General features: G+C 52.0%; 1 protein-coding gene and 1 pseudogene across 1 annotated transcript in view; one reads left to right on the top strand and one right to left on the bottom strand.

Moving 5' to 3' along the window:
* Positions 1-25,739, bottom strand: part of LOC147098983 (uncharacterized) — a 411,709-nt gene that overhangs the window by 197,616 nt on the left and 188,354 nt on the right. The window contains exons 17-19 of the mRNA XM_085969501.1: positions 24,326-24,409; positions 21,715-21,798; positions 18,425-18,508 (exon numbers count right to left, since the gene is read on the bottom strand). Coding sequence (XP_085825627.1) covers positions 18,425-18,508; positions 21,715-21,798; positions 24,326-24,409 — 252 coding nt within the window. The remainder of the gene's footprint in view (positions 1-18,424; positions 18,509-21,714; positions 21,799-24,325; positions 24,410-25,739) is intronic.
* Positions 49-590, top strand: LOC147098985 (profilin-3-like; annotated as a pseudogene).

The raw sequence follows: 25,739 nt of genomic DNA, 5'->3' as shown, positions 1-25,739 counted from the left end.
ACATAGGACTGTTAGGTTGTTGCCTGTTAAGTCCTCTAACATTAATGATCTGCTGTTGGTGAGACATCACCAAGGAGAGTTGTGTCTGAAATCAATCTTCGATCAAGGAGAGGATGTCAGACTGGAAGAATTATATCAACAGTATACTGAAGGAGAAGAATGTGGAAGATGCTGCCATCGTCGGCCAGGCTGACAACAAGTCGGTCTGGGCTTCCAAGCCTGGTGGTGTGTTGGCCGCCGTCTCCCCACAGGAGGTCAGCATGTTAATAGGGTAGGACCGCAAGGCTTTCTTACAAACTGGCATCACCATCGGGGGAAAGAAATGCTCCGTCATCCGGGACAACCTCATGGTCAACAATGATGGAGTGATGGACGCGAGGATGAAGGGCGGCCAAGGCAAGAGCATCTGCATCGGCAAAACCATCAAAACCATGGTGTTTGTGATAGGCAAAAAGGGAGTCCACGGCGGGGTACTCAACAAGAAGGTCCACGAGATGGACAACTATCTGAAACAGAAGGGAGCTTAAAGGAGGGAAGAGATTTACAGAGCATTTACAAAACCCACATTAATAATAAATCATTAAATATCATCGACTGATTCTGTAGATTTGTTTTAGAAAAAGAACTGCACAGATTTCTGTTACAGGAAGGTACAGAGAGGCATAAAATATACGCCAAGTAGGTTAATGAACCCTGGCAATGATGTTCGGCCTCAGCACAACTGGTACTCTGGCTACAGCTCGGTGATCCTATTGACTGAGAGCAGCAACCTTATTCTGCAATGAAACCTCTCAGTCTTAGAACAATCTCAACTGTCACAGCTCAACAGAGAGCGTCGAGGGTTAGGGGTGTGACCATGTTGCTGAACAGGTCCAAAAAGTGCAGTAACAAAGTAGACCAGAAGGTTGGTTATTTTGCCAAGACAGTCGAGTTCAAATCTCCAGACGTCAGACTGAAGCTGTATCGTGCTCAGGACAGACCACACCTGGGGTATTACATATAGACCAGGACAGTCCACACCTGGGGTAATACACTCAGATCAGGACAGACCACACCTGGGGTATTACATATAGATCAGGACAGTCCACACCTGGGGTAATACACTCAGATCAGGACAGACCACACCTGGGGTATTACATACAGATCAGGACAGTCCACACCTGGGGTAATACACTCAGATCAGGACAGACCACACCTGGGGTATTACATATATATCAGGACATTCCACACCTGGGGTATTACATACAGATCAGGACAGTCCACACCTGGGGTAATACACTCAGATCAGGACAGTCCACACCTGGGGTATTACATACAGATCAGGACAGACCACACCTGGGGTATTACACACAGATCAGGACAGTCCACACCTGGGGTATTACATACAGATCAGGACAGACCACACCTGGGGTATTACAAACAGATCAGGACAGACCACACCTGGGGTATTACATACAGATCAGGACAGTCCACACCTGGGGTATTACATACAGATCAGGACAGACCACACCTGGGGTATTACATACAGATCAGGACAGTCCACACCTGGAGTATTACATACAGATCAGGACAGTCCACACCTGGGGTATTACATACAGGACAGTCCACACCTGGGGTAATACACTCAGATCAGGATAGTCCACACCTGGGGTATTACATACAGATCAGGACAGTCCACACCTGGGCTAATACACTCAGATCAGGACAGTCTACACCTGGGGTATTACATATAGATCAGGATAGTCCACACCTGGGGTATTACATACAGATCAGGACAGTCCACACCTGGGCTAATACACTCAGATCAGGACAGTCTACACCTGGGGTATTACATATAGATCAGGACATTCCACAACTGGGGTATTACATATAGATCAGGATAGTCCACACCTGGGGTAATACATACAGATCAGGACAGTCTACACCTGGGGTATTACATATAGATCAGGATAGACCACACCTGGGGTATTACATACAGATCAGGATAGTCCACACCTGGGGTATTACATATAGATCAGGATAGACCACAACTGGAGTATTACATATAGATCAGGATAGTCCACACCTGGGGTAATACATACAGATCAGGACAGTCCACACCTGGGGTATTACATATAGATCAGGACAGTCTACACCTGGGGTATTACATATAGATCAGGACAGACCACACCTGGGGTATTACATATAGATCAGGATAGACCACACCTGGGGTATTACATATAGATCAGGACAGACCACACCTGGGGTATTACAAACAGATCAGGATAGACCACACCTGGGGTATTACATACAGATCAGGACAGTCCACACCTGGGGTATTACATACAGATCAGGACAGTCGACACCTGGTGTATTACATACAGGTCAGAACAGACCACACCTGGGGTATTACATATAGATCAGGATAGTCCACACCTGGGGTATTACATACAGATCAGAATAGACCACACCTGGGGTATTACATACAGATCAGGACAGTCCGCACCTGGTGTATTACATACAGATCAGGACAGACCACACCTGGGGTATTACATACAGATCAGGACAGACCACACCTGGGGTATTACATACAGATCAGGACAGACCACACCTGGGGTATTACATATAGATCAGGATAGTCCACACCTGGGGTATTACATACAGATCAGGATAGTCCACACCTGGGGTAATACATACAGATCAGGACAGTCCACACCTGGGGTATTACATACAGACCAGGATAGACCACACCTGGGGTATTACATATAGATCAGGGTAGACCACACCTGGGGTATTACATACAGACCTTGATAGTCCACACCTGGGGTAATACATACAGATCAGGATAGTCCACACCTGGGGTAATACATACAGATCAGGACAGTCCACACCTGGGGTATTACATACAGACCAGGATAGACCACACCTGGGGTATTACATATAGATCAGGGTAGACCACACCTGGGGTATTACATACAGATCAGGATAGTCCACACCTGGGGTATTACATATAGATCAGGACAGACCACACCTGGGGTAATACATATAGATCAGGACAGACCACACCTGCGGTATTACATACAGATCAGGACAGACCACACCTGGGGTATTACATGCAGATCAGGACAGTCCACACCTGGGGTATTACATATAGATCAGGATAGTCCACACCTGGGGTAATACATACAGATCAGGACAGTCTACACCTGGGGTATTACATATACATCAGGATAGTCCACACCTGGGGTAATACATACAGATCAGGACAGTCCACACCTGGGGTATTACATATACATCAGGATAGTCCACACCTGGGGTAATACATACAGATCAGGACAGTCTACACCTGGGGTATTACATATAGATCAGGATAGACCACACCTGGGGTATTACATACAGATCAGGATAGACCACACCTGGGGTATTACATATAGATCAGGACAGTCCACACCTGGGGTATTACATATAGATCAGGATAGTCCACACCTGGGGTATTACATACAGATCAGGATAGTCCACACCTGGGGTAATACATACAGATCAGGACAGTCCACACCTGGGGTATTACTTACAGACCAGGATAGACCACACCTGGGGTATTACATATAGATCAGGATAGTCCACACCTGGGGTAATACATACAGATCAGGATAGACCACACCTGGGGTATTACATATAGATCAGGATAGACCACACCTGGGGTATTACATACAGATCAGGACAGACCACACCTGGGGTATTACATATAGATCAGGATAGACCACACCTGGGGTAATACATATAGATCAGGACAGACCACACCTGGGGTATTACATACAGATCAGGACAGACCACACCTGGGGGATTACATATAGATCAGGACAGACCACACCTGGGGTAATACATATAGATCAGGACAGACCACACCTGGGGTATTACATACAGATCAGGACAGACCACACCTGGGGTATTACATATAGATCAGGATAGTCCACACCTGGGGTAATACATACAGATCAGGACAGTCCACAACCTGGGGTATTACATACAGACCAGGATAGACCACACCTGGGGTATTACATATAGATCAGGATAGTCCACACCTGGGGTATTACATATAGATCAAGACAGTCCACACCTCGGGTATTACATACAGATCAGGATAGTCCACACCTGGGGTAGTACATACAGATCAGGACAGTCCACACTTGGGGTATTACATATAGAGTCATAGAGTTTTACAGCACAGAAAGAGGCCCTTCGGCCCATCGTGTCTGCGCCGCCCATCCATCCCTGTCCAGTCTAATCCCATTTTCCAGCATTTGGTCCATAGCCTTGTATGCAATGGCATTTCAAGTGCTCATCCAAATGCTTCTTGAATGTTGTGAGGGTTCCTGCCTCTACCACCCTTTTAGGCATTGAGTTCCACATTCCAACCACCCTCTGGGTGAAAAAGTTCCTCCTCAAATCCCCTCTAAATCTCCTGCCCCTTACCCTGAATCTATGCCCCCTGGTTATTGACCCCCCTACTAAGGGGAAAAGTTCCTCTTTATCTACCCTATCTATGCCCCTCATCATTTTGTACACCTCAATCAGGTCCCCCCTCAGCCTTCTTTGCTCCAAGGAAAACAATCCCAGCCTGTTTAGTCTTTCTTCATAGCTGAGGCGCTCCATCCCAGGTAACATCCTGGTGAATCTTCTCTGCACCCTCTCCAAAGCAATCACATCCTTCCTATAGTGAGGCAACCAGAACTGCACACAGTACTCCAGCTGTGGCCTCACCAGCGTTTTGTACAGCTCCATCATAACCTCCCTGCTCTTATATTCTATGCCTCGGCTAATGAAGGCAAGTATCCCATATGCCTTTTTAACCACCTTATCTACCTGTTCCGCTGCCTTCAGGGATCTATGTACATGTACACCAAGGTCCCTCTGACCCTCTGTACTTCCTAGGGTCCTACCGCTCATTGTGTATTCCCTTGCCTTATTTGTCTGTCCAAAATGCATCACCTCGCACTTTTCAGGGTTAAATTCCATTTGCCACTTTTCCGCCCATCTGACCAACCCGTTTATATCGTCCTGTAGCCTGAGGCTTTCCTCCTCGCAATTTACCACCCCACCAATTTTCGTGTCATCTGCGAACTTACTGATCACACCTTTTACATTCTCATCCAAATCATTTATGTAGATCACAAACAACAAGGGACCCAGCACCGATCCCTGAGGTACCCCACTGGACACAGGCTTCCAGTCACAAAAGCAACCTTCGACCATCACCCTCTGCCTCCTGCCACTCAGCCAGTTTAGGATCCAACGCGCCAAGGCACCCTGGATCCCATGGGCTCTTACCTTCTTGACCAGTCTCCTATACGGGACTTTGTCAAAAGCTTTACTGAAGTCCATGTAAACCACATCCACAGCATTTCCCTTATCCACCCCGCTAGTCACCCCCTCGAAAAATTCAATCAGATTTGTCAGACATGATTTACCCTTGACAAAGCCATGCTGACTATCCCCGATTAATCCTTGCCTCTCCAAGTGGAGACTAATTTTGTCCCTCAGAATTTTTTCCAATAATTTCCCTACCACAGATGTTAGGCTCACTGGCCTGTAATTCCCTGGTTTATCCCTGCTACCCTTCTTGAATAATGGTACTACATTAGCTGTTCTCCAGTCCTCTGGTACATCCCCTGTGGCCAGAGAGGTTCTGAAAATTTGTCTCAGAGCCCCTGCAATCTCCTCCTTTGCCTCCCACAGCAGCCTGGGATACATCTCGTCCGGGCCTGGGGATTTATCCACTTTTTGGCCTGCTAAAACCGCTAGCACCTCCTCCCTCTCGATGCTAATATGTTCAAGTATGTCACAGTCCCCTTGCCCGATTTCTATGTCTGCACCGTCTTTCTCCATAGTGAACACAGATGCAAAAAATTCATTTAAAACCCCGCCTACATCATCTGGCTCTACACACAGATTGCCACTTTGGTCCCTAATGGGCCCTACCCTTTCCCTGGTTATCCTCTTGCCCTTAATATACTTATAAAACATCTTAGGATTTTCCTTTATTTTGCTCGCCAGTGTTATTTCATGGCCCCTCCTCGCCCTCCTAATTTCTTTTTTAAGTATGCCCCTGCACTTTTTATACTCCTCTAGGGCTTCTTCCATCTTTAGTCTTTTGTAACTGCCAAAAGCCCCCCTTTTATTTCTAATGCATTTTTGTATATCCCTTGTCATCCAAGGTTCCCTTTGCTTGTTGGTCCCACCCTTGACCTTTACAGGAACATGTTGGCGTTGTACTCTCTCTATTTCCCTTCTGAAAGTCTCCCACTGTTTTGATGTGGATTTTCCTTTCAGTAGCTGCTCCCAGTCCACTTTGGCCAGATCCTGCCTTATCATATTAAAATCGGCCTTCCCCCAATTTAGAACCCTTATTTCCGGGCCGTCTTTGTCTTTTTCCATGACCACCTTAAATCTCACCGAATTATGGTCACTGTCGCCAAAATGCTCTCCTACTGATACTTCCACCACTTGCCCGGCTACATTCCCCAGAATTAAGTCCAGTACCGCCCCCTCTCTTGTAGGACTTTCTACATGTTGGCTCAAAAAGCTGTCCTGGATGCACTTTAGGAATTTTGCACCCTCTAAGCCTTTCACACTCTGACTATCCCAATTAATATTGGGGAAGTTGAAATCCCCCACTATTATTACCCTATTATTTTCGCACTTTTCTGAGATTTGCCTACATATCTGTTCCTCTATCTCCCCCTGACTGTTTGGGGGCCTATAGTACACTCCCAGCAAAGTGCTTGCCCCCTTTTTGTTTTTAAGTTCTACCCATATGGCCTCATTAGAGGAACCCGCTAATATATCATCCCTCCTTACAGCAGTAATTGACTCCTTAATTAATATTGCAACACCCCCTCCCCTTTTACACCCCCCTCTGTCTCGCCTGAAGATTCTATACCCCGAAATATTGAGCTGCCAGTCCTGACCCTCCCTCAACCATGTCTCCGTGATAGCAACAATATCGTACTCCCATGTGTTCAACAACACTTTCAGTTCATCCACCTTATTTACAAGACTCCTTGCATTAAAATAAATGCCTTCCAGCCCTGCCATATTCCCTTTTGCCTTCACATATTTGCTCTGCCTTCCCAGCTGACTTGTTTTTTCCTCTGTATTTGGCTGTAAATCACCCCCTACTATAGCTCCACTCTGTACCCCATCCCCCTGCCAAGTTAGTTTATACCCCCCCCCAGCAGTGCTAGCAAACCTCCCCGCAAGGATATTGGTTCCCATCTGGTTCAGGTGTAAACCGTCCGACTTGTACAAGTCCCACCTTTCCCAGAAGCAGATATAGATCAGGATAGTCCACACCTGGGGTATTACATATAGATCAGGAGAGACCACACCTGGGGTATTACATATAGATCAGGATAGACCACACCTGGGGTATTACATACAGATCAGGATAGACCACACCTGGGGTATTACATACAGATCAGGACAGTCCACACCTGGGGTATTACATACAGATCAGGACAGTCCACACCTGGGGTATTACATACAGATCAGGACAGTCCACACCTGGGGTATTACATACAGATCAGGATAGACCACACCTGGGGTATTACATGTAGATCAGGATAGACCACACCTGGGGTATTACATACAGATCAGGACAGTCCACACCTGGGGTATTACATATAGATCAGGACAGTCCACACCTGGGGTATTACATACAGATCAGGATAGTCCACACCTGGGGTATTACATACAGATCAGGATAGTCCACACCTGGGGTATTACATACAGATCAGGATAGACCACACCTGGGGTAGTACATACAGATCAGGACAATCCACACCTGGGGTAATACATACAGATCAGGACAGTCCACACCTGGGGTATTATATACAGACCAGGATAGTTCACACCTGGGGTATTACATACAGACCAGGATAGTTCACACCTGGGGTATTACATACAGACCAGGATAGTTCACACCTGGGGTATTACATACAGATCAGGATAGTTCACACCTGGGGTATTACATACAGATCAGGATAGACCACACCTGAGGCACTGTGTAGTGCTCTGGTTGACATCACATAGAAGGACCATCAAGGCCCTAGATGTAGTGCAGAGGAGATCAACGGGGCCAATTCCTTGTGTTAAAGGAATGAACTATGAGGTATGACCAGATAAGCTAATGTTCATAAACAATATGTCAGAGGGGACCATTACAAAAGGTAGATGAAATACTCAGCAGGTTTAGATAAAGTAAACCCAGCACAACTTTGTGAAACGCTAAGTCAAGGCAGCAGGACAAGAGTTTATTGAATCATAGAATCATACAGCACAGAAACAGGCCATTCGGCCCATCGTGCCTGTGCTGGCCCTTTGTGAAAGAGCTCTCCAATTAGTCCCATTCCCCTGCTCTTGCCCCATAGTCCTGCAATTTTCTCCCCTTCAAGAAATTATCCAATTCCATTATTGAATCTGCTTCCACCACCTGTTCAGGCAGCGCATTCCCAATCACAACAACTCACTGCGTAGAAAATATTCCCCTCATCTCCCCTCTGGTTCTTTTGCCAATTATCTTAACTCTGTGTCCTCTGGATACCGACCCTCCTGCCAGTGGAAACAGTTTCTCCTTATTTGCTCTATCAAAACCTTCATAATTTTGAACACCTCTATTAAATCTCCCCTTAACCTTCTCTGCTCTGAGGAGAACAATCCCAGCTGCTCCAGTCTCTCCACGTTAAGTGAATTCCCTCATCCCAGGTACCATTCTAGTAAATCTCCTGTGCACCCTCTCCAAGGCCTTGATATGTGTGTGGACTTTCGAGAATGGGACTGGGCTCAGCTGTGACGCAACTCACGGTTGAATAACGCAGTGGCACTCAATGTCTGCCACACGTGAGGAATGGCCAACGGGTGAGGCAGTGGCGGTGGAATCGGACCTCCGCAAAGACCCAACCTTGCCGAGAGGAGAGTTGGGAAGAGGACTGGAACGTTGAAACGCATCACTCTTCATCAGTAAGAAAGACTTGTATTTCTATAGCGCCTTTCACGACCAAGGACATTCCAAAGCGCTTTATAGCCAATGAAGTACTTTTTGAAGTGGAGTCACTGTTGTAATGTGGGAAACGCGGCAGCCAATTTGCGCACAGCAAGCTCCCACAAACAGCAATGTGTTAATGACCAGATAATTTGTTTTAGTGATGTTGGTTGAGGGATAAATATTGGCCCCAGGACACCGGGGAGAACTCCCCTGCTCTTCTTTGAAATAGTGCCATGGGATGCTTAACGTCCACCTGAGAGAGAGCAGACGGGGCCTTGGTTTAAAGTCTCATCCGAAAGACGGCACCTCTGACAGTGCAGCACTCCCTCAGTACTGCACTGGAGTGTCAGCCTAGCTTTATGTGCTCAAGTCCCTGGAGTGGGACTCAAACCCACAACCTTCTGATTCAGAGGCGAGGGTGCTGCCCGCTGAGCCACGGCTGACACAGATCATAATGGATAATCCAGTAGGTTGAAATTAGGGCTCTCCAACTGGCTAAGGAATGAAATGAATCAGCTCACAGCAAATATGAAGGACAACACTAAAGGGTTTTACAAGTATATTAAGAGAAAGAGGGTGGCTCAGGGTAATGTGGGCCCCGTAAAGACATGCGCAGGTAATGGTGTAATTGGAAATAAGGAGATGGCAAACTTGCTAAATACAGGAAACTTTCGTTTAACCGGAGGTTAAAAGTCCGGAAAGCTCTATCTACCGGCAAAATTCAGGAGCCGTTTCCTATAAGTTTTTTTACTTCTCGTTGCTTTTTTTTTCCCAGTCAGGCTCTGCAAGGTCTGTAGCTATAGCAACAGCTTCAGCTAGAGACGCTTGCAGCTGCAGCCGACTGTTTTGAAGCTGTTGCTAAGCAACAGGGTTTGTTGATTCACACGGAGCTGAAAAGCTCCGTATGTTTTAACATTAGGGCTGGTTTATACGGCAGTGTTGATGGGACGGCACCAACTCGGTCCCGTCAGTGCCGGATACCAGAAAGTTTCCTGTACTTTATATCGGTCTTCACAGGGGAGGATGAGGATAAAGTATCAGGAATACGAGGAGAACTAAAACTAAATGAAGGGGAGGAACTTACTAGATTCAATATAAGTAAAACAATGGTATTGGAGAAAATAATGAGACTGAAGATAGACAAATCTCCAGGACCTGATGGTTTTCACCCCAGGGTATTAAAAAAAGTAGGTGTAGGAATTACAGATGAGTTAGTCGCGATCTTCCAAAACTCTCTTGATTCAGGAATTGTCCCCTTGGATTGGAAAATTGCCAATGTCACTCCACTATTTAAGAAGGGTGGGAGATATAAACCATGAAATTATAGACCTATTAGTCTAACGTTAGTTGTGGCGAAGTTACTGGAATCTGTTATTAGGGACAGAGTGACTGAGCATTTGGACAAATATGAGCTGATCACTTGAACCACAGTGAGCCTGCCAGCAGAGAGAGCTGTACACACACTGACTGGTCTGTAGCTAGAGGTTTTACAGTGTCTGTTCATCAGCATGAGATATGTCAGTGCTGGGCCCAACTTCAGAAGCTGCAGGCTGAATGGGCAGGAGAGGGGGAGGGGTGGGGAGGGAGTAGATAATCAGCCAGGGTTAATGTTCTTGTTTACTACTCACTGGTCGCTTGTTTGAAAGTGTGTGTGTGGACACTGGGCAAGGACGGACAGGCTCAGCTGTGATATTCCCAGGATGGAATAGCCTGCCAGCTAGAGGGCCAGAGTGCGAGAGGGCCAGAGTGTGAGTGGGCCAGAGTGCGAGCTCCAGAGTGTGAGAGCTCCAGAGTGTGAGAGGGCCAGAGTGTGAGCGGGCCAGAGTGTGAGAGGGCCAGAGTGTGAGAGGGCCAGAGTGTGAGAGGGCCAGAGTGCGAGAGGGCCAGAGTGCGAGAGGGCCAGAGTGCGAGAGGGGCAGAGTGCGAGAGGGGCAGAGTGTGAGAGGGGCAGTGTGTGAGCGGGCCAGAGTGTGAGAGGGCCAGAGTGCGAGAGGGCCAGAGTGCGAGAGGGCCAGAGTGCGAGAGGGGCAGAGTGTGAGAGGGGCAGTGTGTGAGCGGGCCAGAGTGCGAGAGGGCCAGAGTGCGAGAGGGCCAGAGTGCGAGAGGGGCAGAGTGCGAGAGGGGCAGAGTGTGAGAGGGGCAGTGTGTGAGCGGGCCAGAGTGTGAGAGGGCCAGAGTGTGAGAGGGGCAGAGTGTGAGAGGGCCAGAGTGCGAGAGGGGCAGAGTGCGAGAGGGGCAGAGTGTGAGAGGGGCAGTGTGTGAGCGGGCCAGAGTGCGAGAGGGCCAGAGTGTGAGAGGGCCAGAGTGCGAGAGGGCCAGAGTGTGAGAGGGGCAGTGTGTGAGAGGGCCAGAGTGCGAGAGGGCCAGAGTGCGAGAGGGCCAGAGTGCGAGAGGGGCAGAGTGCGAGAGGGGCAGAGTGTGAGAGGGGCAGTGTGTGAGCGGGCCAGAGTGTGAGAGGGCCAGAGTGTGAGAGGGGCAGAGTGTGAGAGGGCCAGAGTGTGAGAGGGGCAGAGTGCGAGAGGGGCAGAGTGCGAGAGGGGCAGAGTGCGAGAGGGGCAGAGTGTGAGAGGGGCAGAGTGCGAGAGGGGCAGAGTGCGAGAGGGGCAGAGTGCGAGAGGGCCAGAGTGCGAGAGCTCCAGAGTGCGAGAGGGGCAGAGTGTGAGAGGGCCAGAGTGCGAGAGGGCCAGAGTGCGAGAGCTCCAGAGTGTGAGAGGGCCAGAGTGTGAGAGGGCCAGAGTGCGAGAGGGCCAGAGTGCGAGAGCTCCAGAGTGTGAGAGGGCCAGAGTGCGAGAGGGGCAGAGTGTGAGAGAGACAGAGTGTGAGAGGGCCAGAGTGCGAGAGCTCCAGAGTGTGAGAGGGCCAGAGTGCGAGAGCTCCAGAGTGTGAGAGGGCCAGAGTGTGAGAGAGACAGAGTGTGAGAGGGCCAGAGTGCGAGAGCTCCAGAGTGTGAGAGGGCCAGAGTGTGAGAGAGACAGAGTGCGAGAGCTCCAGAGTGTGAGAGGGCCAGAGTGTGAGAGAGACAGAGTGTGAGAGGGCCAGAGTGCGAGAGCTCCAGAGTGTGAGAGGGCCAGAGTGTGAGAGAGACAGAGTGCGAGAGGGCCAGAGTGCGAGAGGGCCAGAGTGCGAGAGGGCCAGAGTGTGAGAGGGCCAGAGTGCGAGAGGGCCAGAGTGTGAGAGGGCCAGAGTGAGAGAGGGCCAGAGTGCGAGAGGGCCAGAGTGTGAGAGGGGCAGAGTGCGAGAGGGCCAGAGTGCGAGAGGGCCAGAGTGTGAGAGGGCCAGAGTGAGAGAGGGCCAGAGTGTAAGTGAGACAGAGAGTGAGAGGGCCAGAGTGTGAGAGAGACAGAGTGAGAGAGGGCCAGAGTGTAAGTGAGACAGAGAGTGAGAGGGCCAGAGTGTGAGAGAGACAGAGTGTGAGAGGGCCAGAGTGCGAGAGGGCCAGAGTGCGAGAGCTCCAGAGTGCGAGAGGGCCAGAGTGCGAGAGGGCCAGAGTGTGAGAGGGCCAGAGTGTAAGTGAGACAGAGAGTGAGAGGGCCAGAGTGCGAGAGGGCCAGAGTGTAAGTGAGACAGAGAGTGAGAGGGCCAGAGTGCGAGAGGGCCAGAGTGTGAGAGGGCCAGAGTGTGAGAGGGCCAGAGTGTAAGTGAGACAGAGAGTGAGAGGGCCAGAGTGCGAGAGCTCCAGAGTGTGAGAGGGCCAGAGTGCGAGAGGGGCAGAGTGTGAGAGGGCCAGAGTGCGAGAGGGCCAGAGTGTGAGAGCTCCAGAGTGCGAGAGGGCCAGAGTGCGAGAGGGCCAGAGTGTGAGAGGGCCAGAGTGAGAGAGGGCCAGAGTGTAAGTGAGACAGAGAGTGAGAGGGCCAGAGTGTGAGAGGGCCAGAGTGTGAGAGGGCCAGAGTGAGAGAGGGCCAGAGTGTAAGTGAGACAGAGAGTGAGAGGGCCAGAGTGTGAGAGGGCCAGAGTGTGAGAGGGCCAGAGTGCGAGAGGGCCAGAGTGCGAGAGGGCCAGAGTGTGAGAGGGCCAGAGTGTGAGTGAGACAGAGAGTGAGAGGGCCAGAGTGCGAGAGGGCCAGAGTGCGAGAGGGCCAGAGTGCGAGAGGGCCAGAGTGCGAGAGGGCCAGAGTGCGAGAGGGCCAGAGTGCGAGAGGGCCAGAGTGCGAGAGGGCCAGAGTGCGAGAGCGCCAGAGGGCGAGAGGGCCAGAGTGCGAGAGGGCCAGAGTGCGAGAGGGCCAGAGGGCGAGAGGGCCAGAGGGCGAGAGGGCCAGAGTGCGAGAGGGCCAGAGGGCGAGAGGGCCAGAGTGTGAGAGGGCCAGAGTGAGAGGGGCCCGAGTGCGAGAGGGCCAGAGTGTGAGAGAGACAGAGTGTGAGAGAGACAGAGTGTGAGAGAGACAGAGTGTGAGAGGGCCAGAGTGAGAGAGGGCCAGAGTGCGAGAGGGCCAGAGTGTGAGAGAGACAGAGTGTGAGAGAGACAGAGTGTGAGAGGGCCAGAGTGAGAGGGGCCCGAGTGCGAGAGGGCCAGAGTGCGAGAGGGCCAGAGTGTGAGAGAGACAGAGTGTGAGAGGGCCAGAGTGAGAGGGGCCCGAGTGCGAGAGGGCCAGAGTGTGAGAGAGACAGAGTGTGAGAGAGACAGAGTGTGAGAGGGCCAGAGTGAGAGGGGCCAGAGTGAGAGAGGGCCAGAGTGTGAGAGAGACAGAGAGCGAGAGGGCCAGAGTGCGAGAGGGCCAGAGTGCGAGAGGGCCAGAGTGCGAGAGGGCCAGAGTGAGAGAGGGCCAGAGTGTGAGAGAGACAGAGAGTGAGAGAGACCGAGTGTGAGAGAGACAGAGTGTGAGAGAGACAGAGTGTGAGAGAGACAGAGTGTGAGAGGGCCAGAGTGCGAGAGAGACAGAGTGCGAGAGAGACAGAGTGCGAGAGGGCCAGAGTGAGAGGGGCCAGAGTGAGAGAGGGCCAGAGTGTGAGAGGGGCAGAGTGTGAGAGAGACAGAGTGTGAGAGAGACCGAGTGTGAGAGAGACAGAGTGTGAGAGGGCCAGAGTGTGAGAGGGCCAGAGTGTGAGAGAGACAGAGTGTGAGAGAGACAGAGTGTGAGAGGGCCAGAGTGTGAGAGAGACAGAGAGTGAGAGGGCCAGAGTGCGAGAGGGCCAGAGTGTGAGAGAGACAGAGTGTGAGAGGGCCAGAGTGTGAGAGGGCCAGAGTGTGAGAGGGGCGGAGTGTGAGAGAGACCGAGTGTGAGAGAGACAGAGTGCGAGAGGGCCAGAGTGTGAGAGAGACAGAGTGTGAGAGAGACAGAGTGTGAGAGGGCCAGAGTGTGAGAGGGGCAGAGTGTGAGAGAGACCGAGTGTGAGAGAGACAGAGTGTGAGAGGGCCAGAGTGTGAGAGAGACAGAGTGTGAGAGAGACAGAGTGTGAGAGGGCCAGAGTGCGAGAGGGCCAGAGTGCGAGAGGGCCAGAGTGTGGAGGGCAGAGTTTGGAGGGCAGAGTGCAGAGGGCAGAGTGCGGAGGGCAGAGTGCGGAGGGGTACTGTGCCTTAAAGGGAGCTCAGCATTGAGGTGCAGTTGGACAGGAGTTTCATTTCTCTATAGTCGATGCTTGAACGATGTGAGAAAGAGAAATTTGATTCTTGCGAGAGTTTGGTGCTAGAGGGAGTTAAATGCCAAGGGAATGTCAGTGCAGGGAACCTTGGTGAGGTGTGTGGCGAGTGCTGTGTGGGCCATCATGGATCCTCAGTGTAACCAGAGAGCAGGACATTTGCCTGGAGGAAAATGATGTCTCCTGAGCGGAGGATCTCTGCGCGCAGGGAGCATCAGAGAGGATGAGGGGTTTCTGGATTGTACTGTCCAGAGTATCATCACTCAAGAGACAATACTAACAGTTCAGGACCCAGGGACAGTGGAGGAAGAGAGAAGTTTCATCTGCGGGGGCAGCAGACAGAGACGTCCCAGGACTCCTGCGCAGGGAATCCCTGAGTTATTGGAGCTGTCCAACAGACAATTAGGCCTGGGCAGCAACAGCGTCTCAGAGGAGGCTGGTCCTGAGCACCACTATGGAGCAAGAGGCTACCCAAGGTGGAGGTGGGGGGTGGAGCGGGTTGAGAGGCAAGTAAACGCCAAGAATAATCCAGCAATAGTGGGAGGTTCCGTACACAGTCTTTTAATGCAGTCGCGACCGGCAGCCTTGATTGGTTTGTTGCTCTCTTGGTGCAAGGGTGAAGGACGACATCACAAAATGGGTGTGAAAAACTTCTAGGAAGAAGAGAGAGCAACCAAAAGTCATGCTCCAGCCGTGGCTCAGTGGGCAGCACTCTCCCCTCTGAGTCAGAGGGTCGTGGGTTCAAGTCCCACTCCAGAGACTTGAGCAGAAAAATCTAGGCTGACACTCCAGTGCAGTGCCGAGGGAGTGCTGCACTGTCAGAGGTGCCGTCTTTCGGATGAGACATTAAACCAAGGCCCTGTCTGCCCTCTCAGCTGGACGTGAAAGATCCCACGGCACTACTTCGAAGAAGAGCAGGGGAGTTATCCCTGGAATCCTGGCCAATATTTATCCCTCAATCAACATTAATAAAGCAGATTATCTGGTCATTATCACATTGCTGATTGTGGGAGCTTGCTGTGCACAATTGCGTGCCATGTTTCCTACATTACAACAGTGACTACACTTCAAAAGTACTTCATTGGCTGTAAAGCGCTTTGGGACGTCCAGTGGTTGTGAAAGGTGCTATAGAAATGCAAGTCTTTCTTTCAATGTGGTAACCAATAGCATAGACAGAAGCAGGTTTGAGGTCTTGTAGATGGAGTTTACGCAGTTGAGTACAAGATTGAGAAACAAGAGCTCACGGGTGGTTATCCCCAGATTGCCTCCTGTGCCACGTTTTAAGGGACGGTCAACACAGGGCTGTAGAGCTGGTGGAGGAGGGAAGGTTCACATTTGTGGGGCGTTGGAGTAATTCGTGGATTAGAGAAGGTTCTACTGAAGGGGCATCACAGAAAGGGTGCAGAACATTCTGCGGGTGGAAGGCGGAACAGCTAGAAGTCATGGTCCATGTTGGAACCAATGATATAGGAAAGAAAAGGGTTGAGGTCTTACAGACCGAGAGTTTCAGGAGCTCGGGAGGACACTGAAGAGCAGGACCTCAATGGTGGTAATCTCTGGATTACTCCCAGTGCCATGCGCTAGTGAGTATAGGAACAGCAAAATAAAGCAGGTTAATGTGTAGCTGGAGAAGTGGTGCAGGAGGGAGGGCTTCAGATTCCTGAGGCAGGAGGGACCTGTACAAGGTTGACAGGTTGCAACTGAACAGGGCTGGGACCAATGTCCTCGCAGGGAGGTTAACTAGTGCTGTGCGGGAGAGGGTTTAAACTAAGGTGGCAGAGGGAGGGGAACCAGGATAAAGCATCAGAGAGGAGAAACAAGGGGCATAAAGGACTAGGAGGGACAAATAGCATTAGAGTAAAGAGTAGTCCAGAAATGGGAGGGATCAGAAAGGGAAGCGGTGCAAGGCAGAGTTTGGAGTGCATGTGCGTAAATGCACGGAGTGCGACAAATAAGGTTGATGAACTCAAGGCATAAGTTGCCACATGGGGTTATGATATAGTGGAAATAATGGATAATGGAGACTTGGCTCAAAGAAAGGCAGGAATGGGAACTTAACATTGCTGGTTGCAATCTTTCCTACACCAGTGTTTTATCGCTCTACCTCGTGGCCTTTCTTTCCCTTCTGCTTCTGCTCCATTTACCCTTTCCGCAAGGACATAGGGGATAAAATTCAGTATTGCCTATTTTGGGGCGCTAACATCGTCTGGGCGCTAACTTTAGCGCCGGCGACCGCGAAATTGAGTTTTAGTGCCCCAAGAGGGAAGTAGAGCGCTAAATCAAGCGCTCCACTTCCTTCTTAGGGTGCTAACATTGAGGAGCGGGGGCGGAGACTTCAGCAGCGCTGCACACTGTGCCGTGCCGCGCCGCCGCATTCAAAGGCTCCTTCCCTCCCTTAAAGGGAAGGGCCATCGCTGCAGGCTCTGTAATTTAAAAAGTATCGACCTGGACCACCAAGGAAACCACGATCCCGCGCAATCAGACCGGCACTCAAGCAGAGCGCCGGGCTGATCGATAGAGGGCAAAAGCCCGCGTAAAAAACTAGAACAGGAAAGGTAAGTTTTTTTTGCTTACCTCGGCCACCTCGCCTTTAATCATTGCCCTCGGAGCGGCCGGCCGCCCGGTGCGCGCCTCCTGCCGCTGTCGGTGTTTTCGCCCGGCGCTGCTGCAGGAGGTGGATATCAATTTCAGGTCCGGAGCGCTACCGGGGCGATGCGCACAGCGATGACGTCACGATCTCCGGGCGAAGGAGATCGGGGTGCAACGCCATGGCAAAACTCCCGCCGAATATGGCGGGAGTTGGTGTCAGCACCGCGCCCGGTCACAAAGCCATTTGCCCCCGGGGGCGCTAACGGGAGGCACAAAGGCACCCAATTTCACCCCCATAGAATCATACAGCACAGAAGGAGGCCATTCGGCCCATCCTGCCTGTGCCGGCTCTTTGAAAGAGCTTTCCAATCAGTCCCTCTGCTCTTTCCCCGTAGCCCTGCAAATTTTTCCTTTTCAAGTACTTATCCAATTCCCATATGTAAGTTACTGTTGAATCTGCGTCCACCACTATTTCAGGCAATGCATTCCAGATCATAGCTTGCTGTGTAGAAAAATCCTCATCGCGCCTCTAGATCTTTTGCAAATTACCTTAAATCTGTGTCCTCTGGTTACCGACCCTCCTGCCAGTGGAAACAGTTTCTCCTTATTTACTCTATTAAAACCCTCACAATTTTGAAAACCTCTATTAAATCAGCCAATAACCGTCTCTGCTCTAAGGAGAAAAATCTTCTCCAGTCTCTCCACATAACTGAAGTTGCTCATCCCTGCTACCATTCTAGTAAATCTCCTCCACACCCTCTCTAAGGCCTTGACATCCTTCCTAAAGTGTGGTGCCCAGAATTGGACACAATACTCCAGCTGAGGCCTAATCAGTGATTCATGAAGGTTCAGCATAACTTCCCTGCTTTTGTACTCTGCCTCTATTTATGAAGCCCATCACCGATATCATGTACAGGATGCACGACAGCAATTCAACACACACTTCCCAGCCCTCCAAACTCTATCCCCCGATAGCATGGGAACACCATCGCCTCCAAATTCCTCTCCAAGTCATACAATATCCTGACTTGGACATATATCGCGCTGTTCCTTCGCTGTCACTGGGTCAGAAACCTGGAATTCCCCTCCACACAGCACTGTCGGAGCACCGTCACACGGACTGCAGCGGTTCAAGGAGGAGGCCGACCACCACCTTCTCAGGGTAACTAGGGATGGGCAATCAACGCAGCCTTGCCAGTGTCACCCACATCCCAGGAACAAATACAAAAATTGCCCTCACCTTATCGTGCCTGTCAGTTGTCTGTAGATAGACATCTCTGTTCGGTGAGCTTGAGGAGGTCCTATTTGAGAACCCTCGATCAGTCTGTAAAGGGACAGGAAGCAAACAAGTGTTTTAAAGGTTTGGAGAATAGCCCCGTTTATTTCTGTTTTCACTTTTTAGGTTCCTCCAGCAGCCACATATATGGCTAATTGTATTTTTGATTAGTGATTAAGTGTCAGCCGTGGCTCAGTGGAAGCACTCTCACCTCGAATGAGAAGGTTGTGGGTTCAAGTCCCACTCCAGAGACTTCAGCACAAAGAAAATCTAGGTTGACACTTCAGTGCAGTACTGAAAGAGTGCTGCACTGTCGGAGGTGCCATCTTTCGGATGAGATGTAAAACCGAGGCCCCGTCTGCTCTCTAACCTAGATGTAAAAGATCCCATGGCACTACTTCGAAGAGCAGGGTGTTCTGGCCAATATTTATTCCTCAATCAACATCACTGGAACAGATTATCTGGTGATTATCACATTGCTGCTTGCAGGAGCTTGCTGTGCGCAAATTGGCTGCCACGTTTCCTACATTACAACAGTGACTACACTTCAAAAGTACTTCATTGGCTGTAAAGCGCTTTGGGACATCCTGAGGTCATGAAAGGTGCTATATAAATGCAAATCTTTCTTTTATTTATACAGTGAACTTTACCCTTTTTGTGCATTTGTTGGTTTGACGAAGAGCAGAGAGTGCGAGTGTTTTGTGATGGTTGGGTGTGATTTACTTCTTTAGTCAGTGCTGATTGGTTATCGGCTAAAATGGTGAGTAACACGGGTGAATACACCAGACGTCAGCATCAGGGAAACACCAGACACATTGGACGGAGAAGACAGCTGTCATCATGGTCACACTGACCAATCAGAATAACTGCTCCAGACCAGCAGAAGAAACCCAACCAATAATGAGCCGCTTCAACAGGGCAAAGGGCAAGCAGCATCCAACCACATTCTGGATGGAGAGAGGAGTGGGGGGTGGGGGGGTTCTGGATCGAACATAAGAACATAAGAAATAAGAGCAGGAGTCGGCCATTCGGCCCATTCGGGCCTGCTCCGCCATTCAATAAGATCATAGCTGATCATCGACCTCAACTCCACTTTCCCGCACTCTCCCCATATCTCTTGATTCTATTAGTAACCAAAAATCTATCGATCTTTGTCTTGAAAATGCAAAACAACTAAGCCTTCACAGCCCTCTGGGGTAGAGAATTCCAAAGATTCACAACCCTTTGAGTGAAGAAATTTCTCCTCATCTCAGTCCTGAATGGCCGACCCCTTATTCTGAGACTGTGAGCCGTTGTTAGAGACTCCCCAGCCAGGGGAGACATCCTCCCTGCATCTACCCTGTCAAGCCCCTTAAGAATTTTATACGTTTTAATGAGATCACCTCTCATTCCTCTAAACTCTGGGGAATATCAGTCCAGTCTACTCAATCTCTCCTCACAGAACAATCCTCCCAGCCCAGCAATCAGTACAGCGAACCTTCGTTGCACTCCCTCTATGGCAAGTATATCCTTCCTTAGGTAAGGAGACCAAAACTCTACACAATACTCCAGGTGTGGTCTCACCAGGGCCCTATATAATTGCAGTAAGACGTCTTCACTCTTATACTCAAATCCTCTTGTAATAAAGGCCAACATACCATTTCCTTTCCTAATTACTTGCTGTACCTGCATGTTAACTTTCAGTGATTCGTGTACAAGGATACCCAGGTCCCTCTGAATACCAACATTTCCCAACCTCTCACCATTTAAAAAATATTCTGCTTTTCTATTTTTCCTACCAAAGTGGATAACTTCACATTTCTCCACATTATATTTCATCTGCCATGTTTTTACCCACTCACTTAACCCCCTTGCAAATTCTTGCTGTCCTTCTCCCCTATCTTTCCCACTTAGCTTTGTGTCGTCAGCAAACTTGGATACATTACACTCAGTCCCCTCATCTATGCACAGTTCAGTTCCATTCGTAACTCCTCAGATAATCAAGCAGTCCGTGCCCATGTGCAGCAAGACCTGGACAACATTCAGGCTTGGGCTGATAAGTGGCAAGGAACATTTGCGCCACCCAAGTGCCAGGCAATGACTATCTCCAACAAGTGAGAGTCTAACCACCTCCCCTTGACATTCAACGGCATTACCATCGCCGAATCCCCCACCATCAACATCCTGGGAGTCACCATTGCTCAGAAACTTAACTGGACCAGCCACATAAATACTGTGGCTACAAGAGCAGGTCAGAGGCTGGGTATTCTGTGGCAAGTGACTCACCTCCTGACTCCCCAAAGCCTTTCCACCATCTACAAGGCACAAGTCAGGAGTGTGATGGAATACTCTCCACTTGCTTGTAAAGTGCAGCTCCAAATACACTCAAGAAGCTCGACACCATCCAGGACAAAGCAGCCCACTTGATTGGCGCCCCATCCGCCCCCTTAAACATTCACTCCCTCCACCACCGGCGCACCGTGGCTACAGTGTGTACCATCTACAAGATGCACTGCAGCAACTCGCCAAGGCTTCTTCGACAGCACCTCCTAAACCTGCGACCTCTACCACCTAGAAGGATAAGGGCAGCCAGCGCGTGGGAACACCACCACCTCCAAGTTCGTCTCAAGTCACACAACATCCTGACTTGGAAGTATATCGCCGATCCTTCATCGTCACTGGGTCAAAATCCTGGAACTTCCTCCCTAACAGCACCGTGGGAGTACCTTCACCACACGGACTGCAGCGGTTCAAGAAGGCGGCTCACCACCACCTTCTCAAGGGCAATTAGGGATGGGCAATAAATGCCGGCCTTGCCAATGACGCAGTTAATATGCACGAGAAGTACATTTTCCTGGATTGTGTGTAAGGTGTTTTCTACTAAAAGTAGTGCATGTGGCTAGAATGGTGTCGCCGTCACCACACCTGTGCTATCTACAGGAGGCGCTGCAACAACTCACCAAGCTTACTCCCACTGCACCTCCCAGCCCTGCAACCTCTATCACCGATACCATGGGAACACCATCGCCTTCACATTCCTCCCCAAGTCACACACCATCCTGACTTGGACATATATCGAGCTGTTCTTTCATCATTGCTGGGACAGAAACCTGGAATTCCCCTCCACACACCACTGTCGGAGCACCGTCACACGGACTGCAGTGGTTCAAGGAGGAGGCCGACCACCACCTTCTCAGGGTAACTAGGGATGGACAATCAATGCAGCCTTGCCAGTGTCACCCACATCCCAGGAACAAATACAAAATTGCCCTCACCTTATCGTACTTGTCAGTTGTCTGTAGATAGACATCTCTGTTCGGTGAGTTTGAGGAGGTCCTATTTGAGAATCCTCTATCAGTCTGTAAAGGGACAGGAAGCAAACAAGTGTTTTAAAGGTTTGGAGAATAGCCCCGTTTATTTCTGTTTTCACTCCTTAGCTTCCTCCAGCGGCCACACAACCCCCTTCAACCAGGACCATGGGCTCCTCATGCTCTCACAGGGGAGACTTGAGATACTGGGAGTATTTCAACTGGAGTAAAGAGAAAGAGGAGATTTAATGGAGGTTTTTAAATTGTGCAGAGTTTTGATAGCGGGGATGAGAAAGACTATTTCCTCTGGTTGGGAAGTCAGTGAGGAGGGTTCATCGATTTAAAATGATCACAGAGAGTGATGGAGCTGTCGTCATGTCAGATTGACTAATCGGAAGAGCCGCTAAAGGCCCAACCAATAATGAGCAGCTCCAACAGGGCAAAAGGTAAATGGCAAGCAGCATCCAACCGAGTCCTAGACAGAGAGCGGAGCCAGGTCTGGGTGGAGAGCGGGGGAGGGTGTGGAGAGCGGGGGAGGGGATGGAGAGCGGGGGGAGGGTGGGGATGGAGAGCAGGGGAGGGTGGGGATGGAGAGCGGGGGAGGGTGGGGAGAGAGAGCGGGGGAGGGTGGGGAGGGAGAGCGGGGGAGGGTGGGGGAGGGAGAGCGGGGGAGGGTGGGGAGGGAGAGCGGGGGAGGGTGGGGAGGGAGAGCGGGGGAGGGTGGGGAGGGAGAGCAGGGGAGGGTGGGGATGGAGAGCGGGGGAGGGTGGGGAGGGAGAGCGGGGGAGGGTGGGGAGGGAGGCGGCGGGGGAGGGTGGGGGAGGGAGAGCGGGGGAGGGGTGGGGAGGGAGAGCGGGGGAGGGTGGGGAGGGAGGGGACGGAGAGCGGGGGAGGGTGGGGGAGAGAGAGCGGGGGAGGGTGGGGGGGAGAGCGGGGGAGGCTGGGGAGGGAGAGCGGGGGAGGGTGGGGACAGAGAGCGGGGGAGGGTGGGGGGGAGAGCGGGGGAGGGTGGGGGGGAGAGTGGGGAGAGAGAGCGGGGGAGGGTGGGGAGAGAGAGCGGGGGAGGGTGGGGGGGAAAGCGGGAGAGGGTGGGGAGGGAGAGCGGGGGAGGGTCTGGAGGGAGAGCGGGGGAGGGTGGGGAGGGGAGAGCGGGGGAGGGTGGGGAGGGGAGAGCGGGGGAGGGTGGGGAGGGAGAGCGGGGGAGGGTGGGGGACGGGGAGCGGGGGAGGGAGAGCGGGGGAGGGTGGGGGAGGGAGAGCGGGGGGAGGGTGGGGAGGGAGAGCGGGGGGAGGGTGGGGGACGGTGAGCGGGGGAGGGTGGGGAGAGAGAGCGGGGGAGGGTGGGGGGAGAGCGGGGGAGGGTGGGGGGGGAGAGCGGGGGAGGGTGGGGACAGAGAGCGGGGGAGGGTGGGGGACAGAGAGCGGGGGAGGGTGGGGGGGGAGAGCGGGGGAGGGTGGGGACGGGGAGCGGGGGAGGGTGGGGAGGGAGAGCGGGGGAGGGAGAGCGGGGGAGGGTGGGGAGGGAGAGCGGGGGAGGGTGGGGAGAGGCGGGGGAGGGTGGGGAGGGAGAGCGGGGGAGGGTGGGGGAGGGAGAGCGGGGGAGGGTGGGGACGGAGAGCGGGGGAGGGTGGGGACGGAGAGCGGGGGAGGGAGAGTGGGGGAGGGTGGGGAGGGAGAGCGGGGGAGGGTGGGGATGGAGAGCGGGGGAGGGTGGGGACGGAGAGCGGGGGAGGGTGGGGGACAGAGGAGCGGGGGAGGGTGGGGAGGGAGAGCGGGGGAGGGTGGGGGGGGAGAGCGGGGGAGGGTGGGGGGGAGAGCGGGGGGAGGGTGGGGACAGAGAGCGGGGGAGGGTGGGGGGGGGAGAGCGGGGGAGGGAGAGCGGGGGAGGGAGAGCGGGGGAGGGTGGGGAGGGAAAGCGGGGAGGGTGGGGAGGGAGAGCGGGGGAGGGTGGGGGGGGAGAGCGGGGGAGGGTGGGGAGGAGAGCGGGGGGAGGGTGGGGGGGAGAGCGGGGGAGGGTGGGGAGGGAGAGCGGGGGAGGGTGGGGATGGAGAGCGGGGGAGGGTGGGGAGGGAGAGCGGGGGAGGGTGGGGACGGAGAGCGGGGGAGGGTGGGGGAGGGAGAGCGGGGGAGGGTGGGGAGGGAGAGCGGGGGGGTGGGGAGGGAGAGCGGGGGGGTGGGGGGGAGAGCGGGGGAGGGTGGGGAGGGAGAGCGGGGGAGGGTGGGGAGGGAGAGCGGGGGAGGGTGGGGAGGGAGAGCAGGGGAGGGTCTGGAGGGAGAGCGGGGGAGGGTCTGGATGGCGAGCGGGGGAGGGTCTGGAGGGAGAGCGGGGGACAGGGTTCCTGTTTAGCTGTATAACTGTACAGCCGCGCTGCTATCTGAAGCTCCCGTGCAGCCCACCTGCTAGTTTCCCAATTGAAAAACCACACATGCACAGCAGTTTCGATGAGCCATGCACCCCCTTAAAGGGGTCGCACACGGACTGCAGCAGTTCAAGGAGGAGACCCACCACCGCCTTCTCAGGGTCACTAGGGATGGGCAATCAGTGCAGCCTTGCCGGTGTCACCCAAAATTGCCCTCACCTTATTGTACTTGTCAGTTGTCTGTAGATAGACATCTCTGTTCGGTGAGTTTGAGGAGGTCCGATTTGAGAATCCTCGATCAGTCTGTAAAGGGACAGGAAGCAAACAAGTGTTTTACAGATTTGGAGAATAAACCGTTTATTTATGTTTTCACTTCTTAGCTTCCTCCAGCGGCCACACAACCCCCTTCATCCAGGACCACGGGCTCATCACACGGGACACTTGAGATGCTGGAGCAGAGAAGGGCAAGAGGAGAATCAATAGAGGTTTATAAAATTACGCAGAGTTTTGATAGCGAGGATGGAGAAAGACTATTTCCTCTGGTTGGGAAGTCAGTGAGGAGGAGTCATCGATGACCACAGAGAGTGCGGAGAGAGGTTAGGAGAAACTTCTTTCCACAGATGGCTGTTGGAGCATGGAATGTTTAGCCACGGGGACTGTTTGGGGCAGAGCCCTTTGCATCTTTTAAAAGAAAACAGCATAATTATTTGAAGCAGAGGAAGATCCGAGCGAGGCAGCAGGGCAGTGGTGTCAGTCTTGGATTTCAGCACAGGCCCGATTCACCCGAATGACCTCCTTCTGTGCTCTAAGCCTCTATGGTTCTAACAGTGTTGTCCAATACATTACCCACCACCCACATGGGGCTAATTATGAATCCAGATATGGCTAATTGTACTTCTGATTAGTGACAGACTCTGGCTATTAGTAAATGGATAATAGACACCATTGTGGGGCATGTGATTTCAATATTGATATTCACACGGTGAACTTTACCCTTTTTGTGCATTTGCTGGTTTGACGAAAAGCAGAGAGTGCGAGTGTTTTGTGATGGTTGGGTGTGATTTACTTCTTCAGTCACTGCTGATTGGTTATCGGCTAAAATGGTGAGTAACACGGGTGAAAACGCCAGATGTCGGCACCAGGGAAATACCAGCACCACTGTACGGTAGGGAGAGCTGTCATCATGGCCACATCGACCAATCGGAATAACCGCTCCAGACCAGCAGAGGAAACTCGACAAATAACGAGCAGAACCAACAGGGCAAAGGGCAAGCAGCATCCAACCACGTTCTGGATAGAGAGTGGGGTGGGGGGTGTAGTGTATGTACTTTGCAGAAGGAACTATATTCTGCAGCCCCTATATACTGCAGTACCAGTAGTGACCACCCCTGTATATAAGCCTGTGTAGTAACATTTGCATAGTAGTTCCAGGTTGCCTCCATTCAGTAAAGACCTGTTATAACCAACTCCTGCAGTCCGTGTCTCAATTATACATGGACATAATAGGGGGGTCTGGATGGGGAGTGGGGGACAGGTCTGGAGATCTCCACTCCTTCCACCACCGGCACACCGTGGCTGCACCGTGTACTATCTACAGGAGGCGCTGCAACAACTCACCAAGCTTACTCCCACT

The sequence above is a fragment of the Somniosus microcephalus genome, chromosome 28 (assembly GCF_052327205.1).
Source record: "Somniosus microcephalus isolate GS21.2 chromosome 28, FLI_Smic_1.0, whole genome shotgun sequence".
NCBI classification, from domain to species: Eukaryota; Metazoa; Chordata; class Chondrichthyes; order Squaliformes; family Somniosidae; genus Somniosus; species Somniosus microcephalus.
This window is presented reverse-complemented; position numbering and strand designations above follow the sequence as displayed.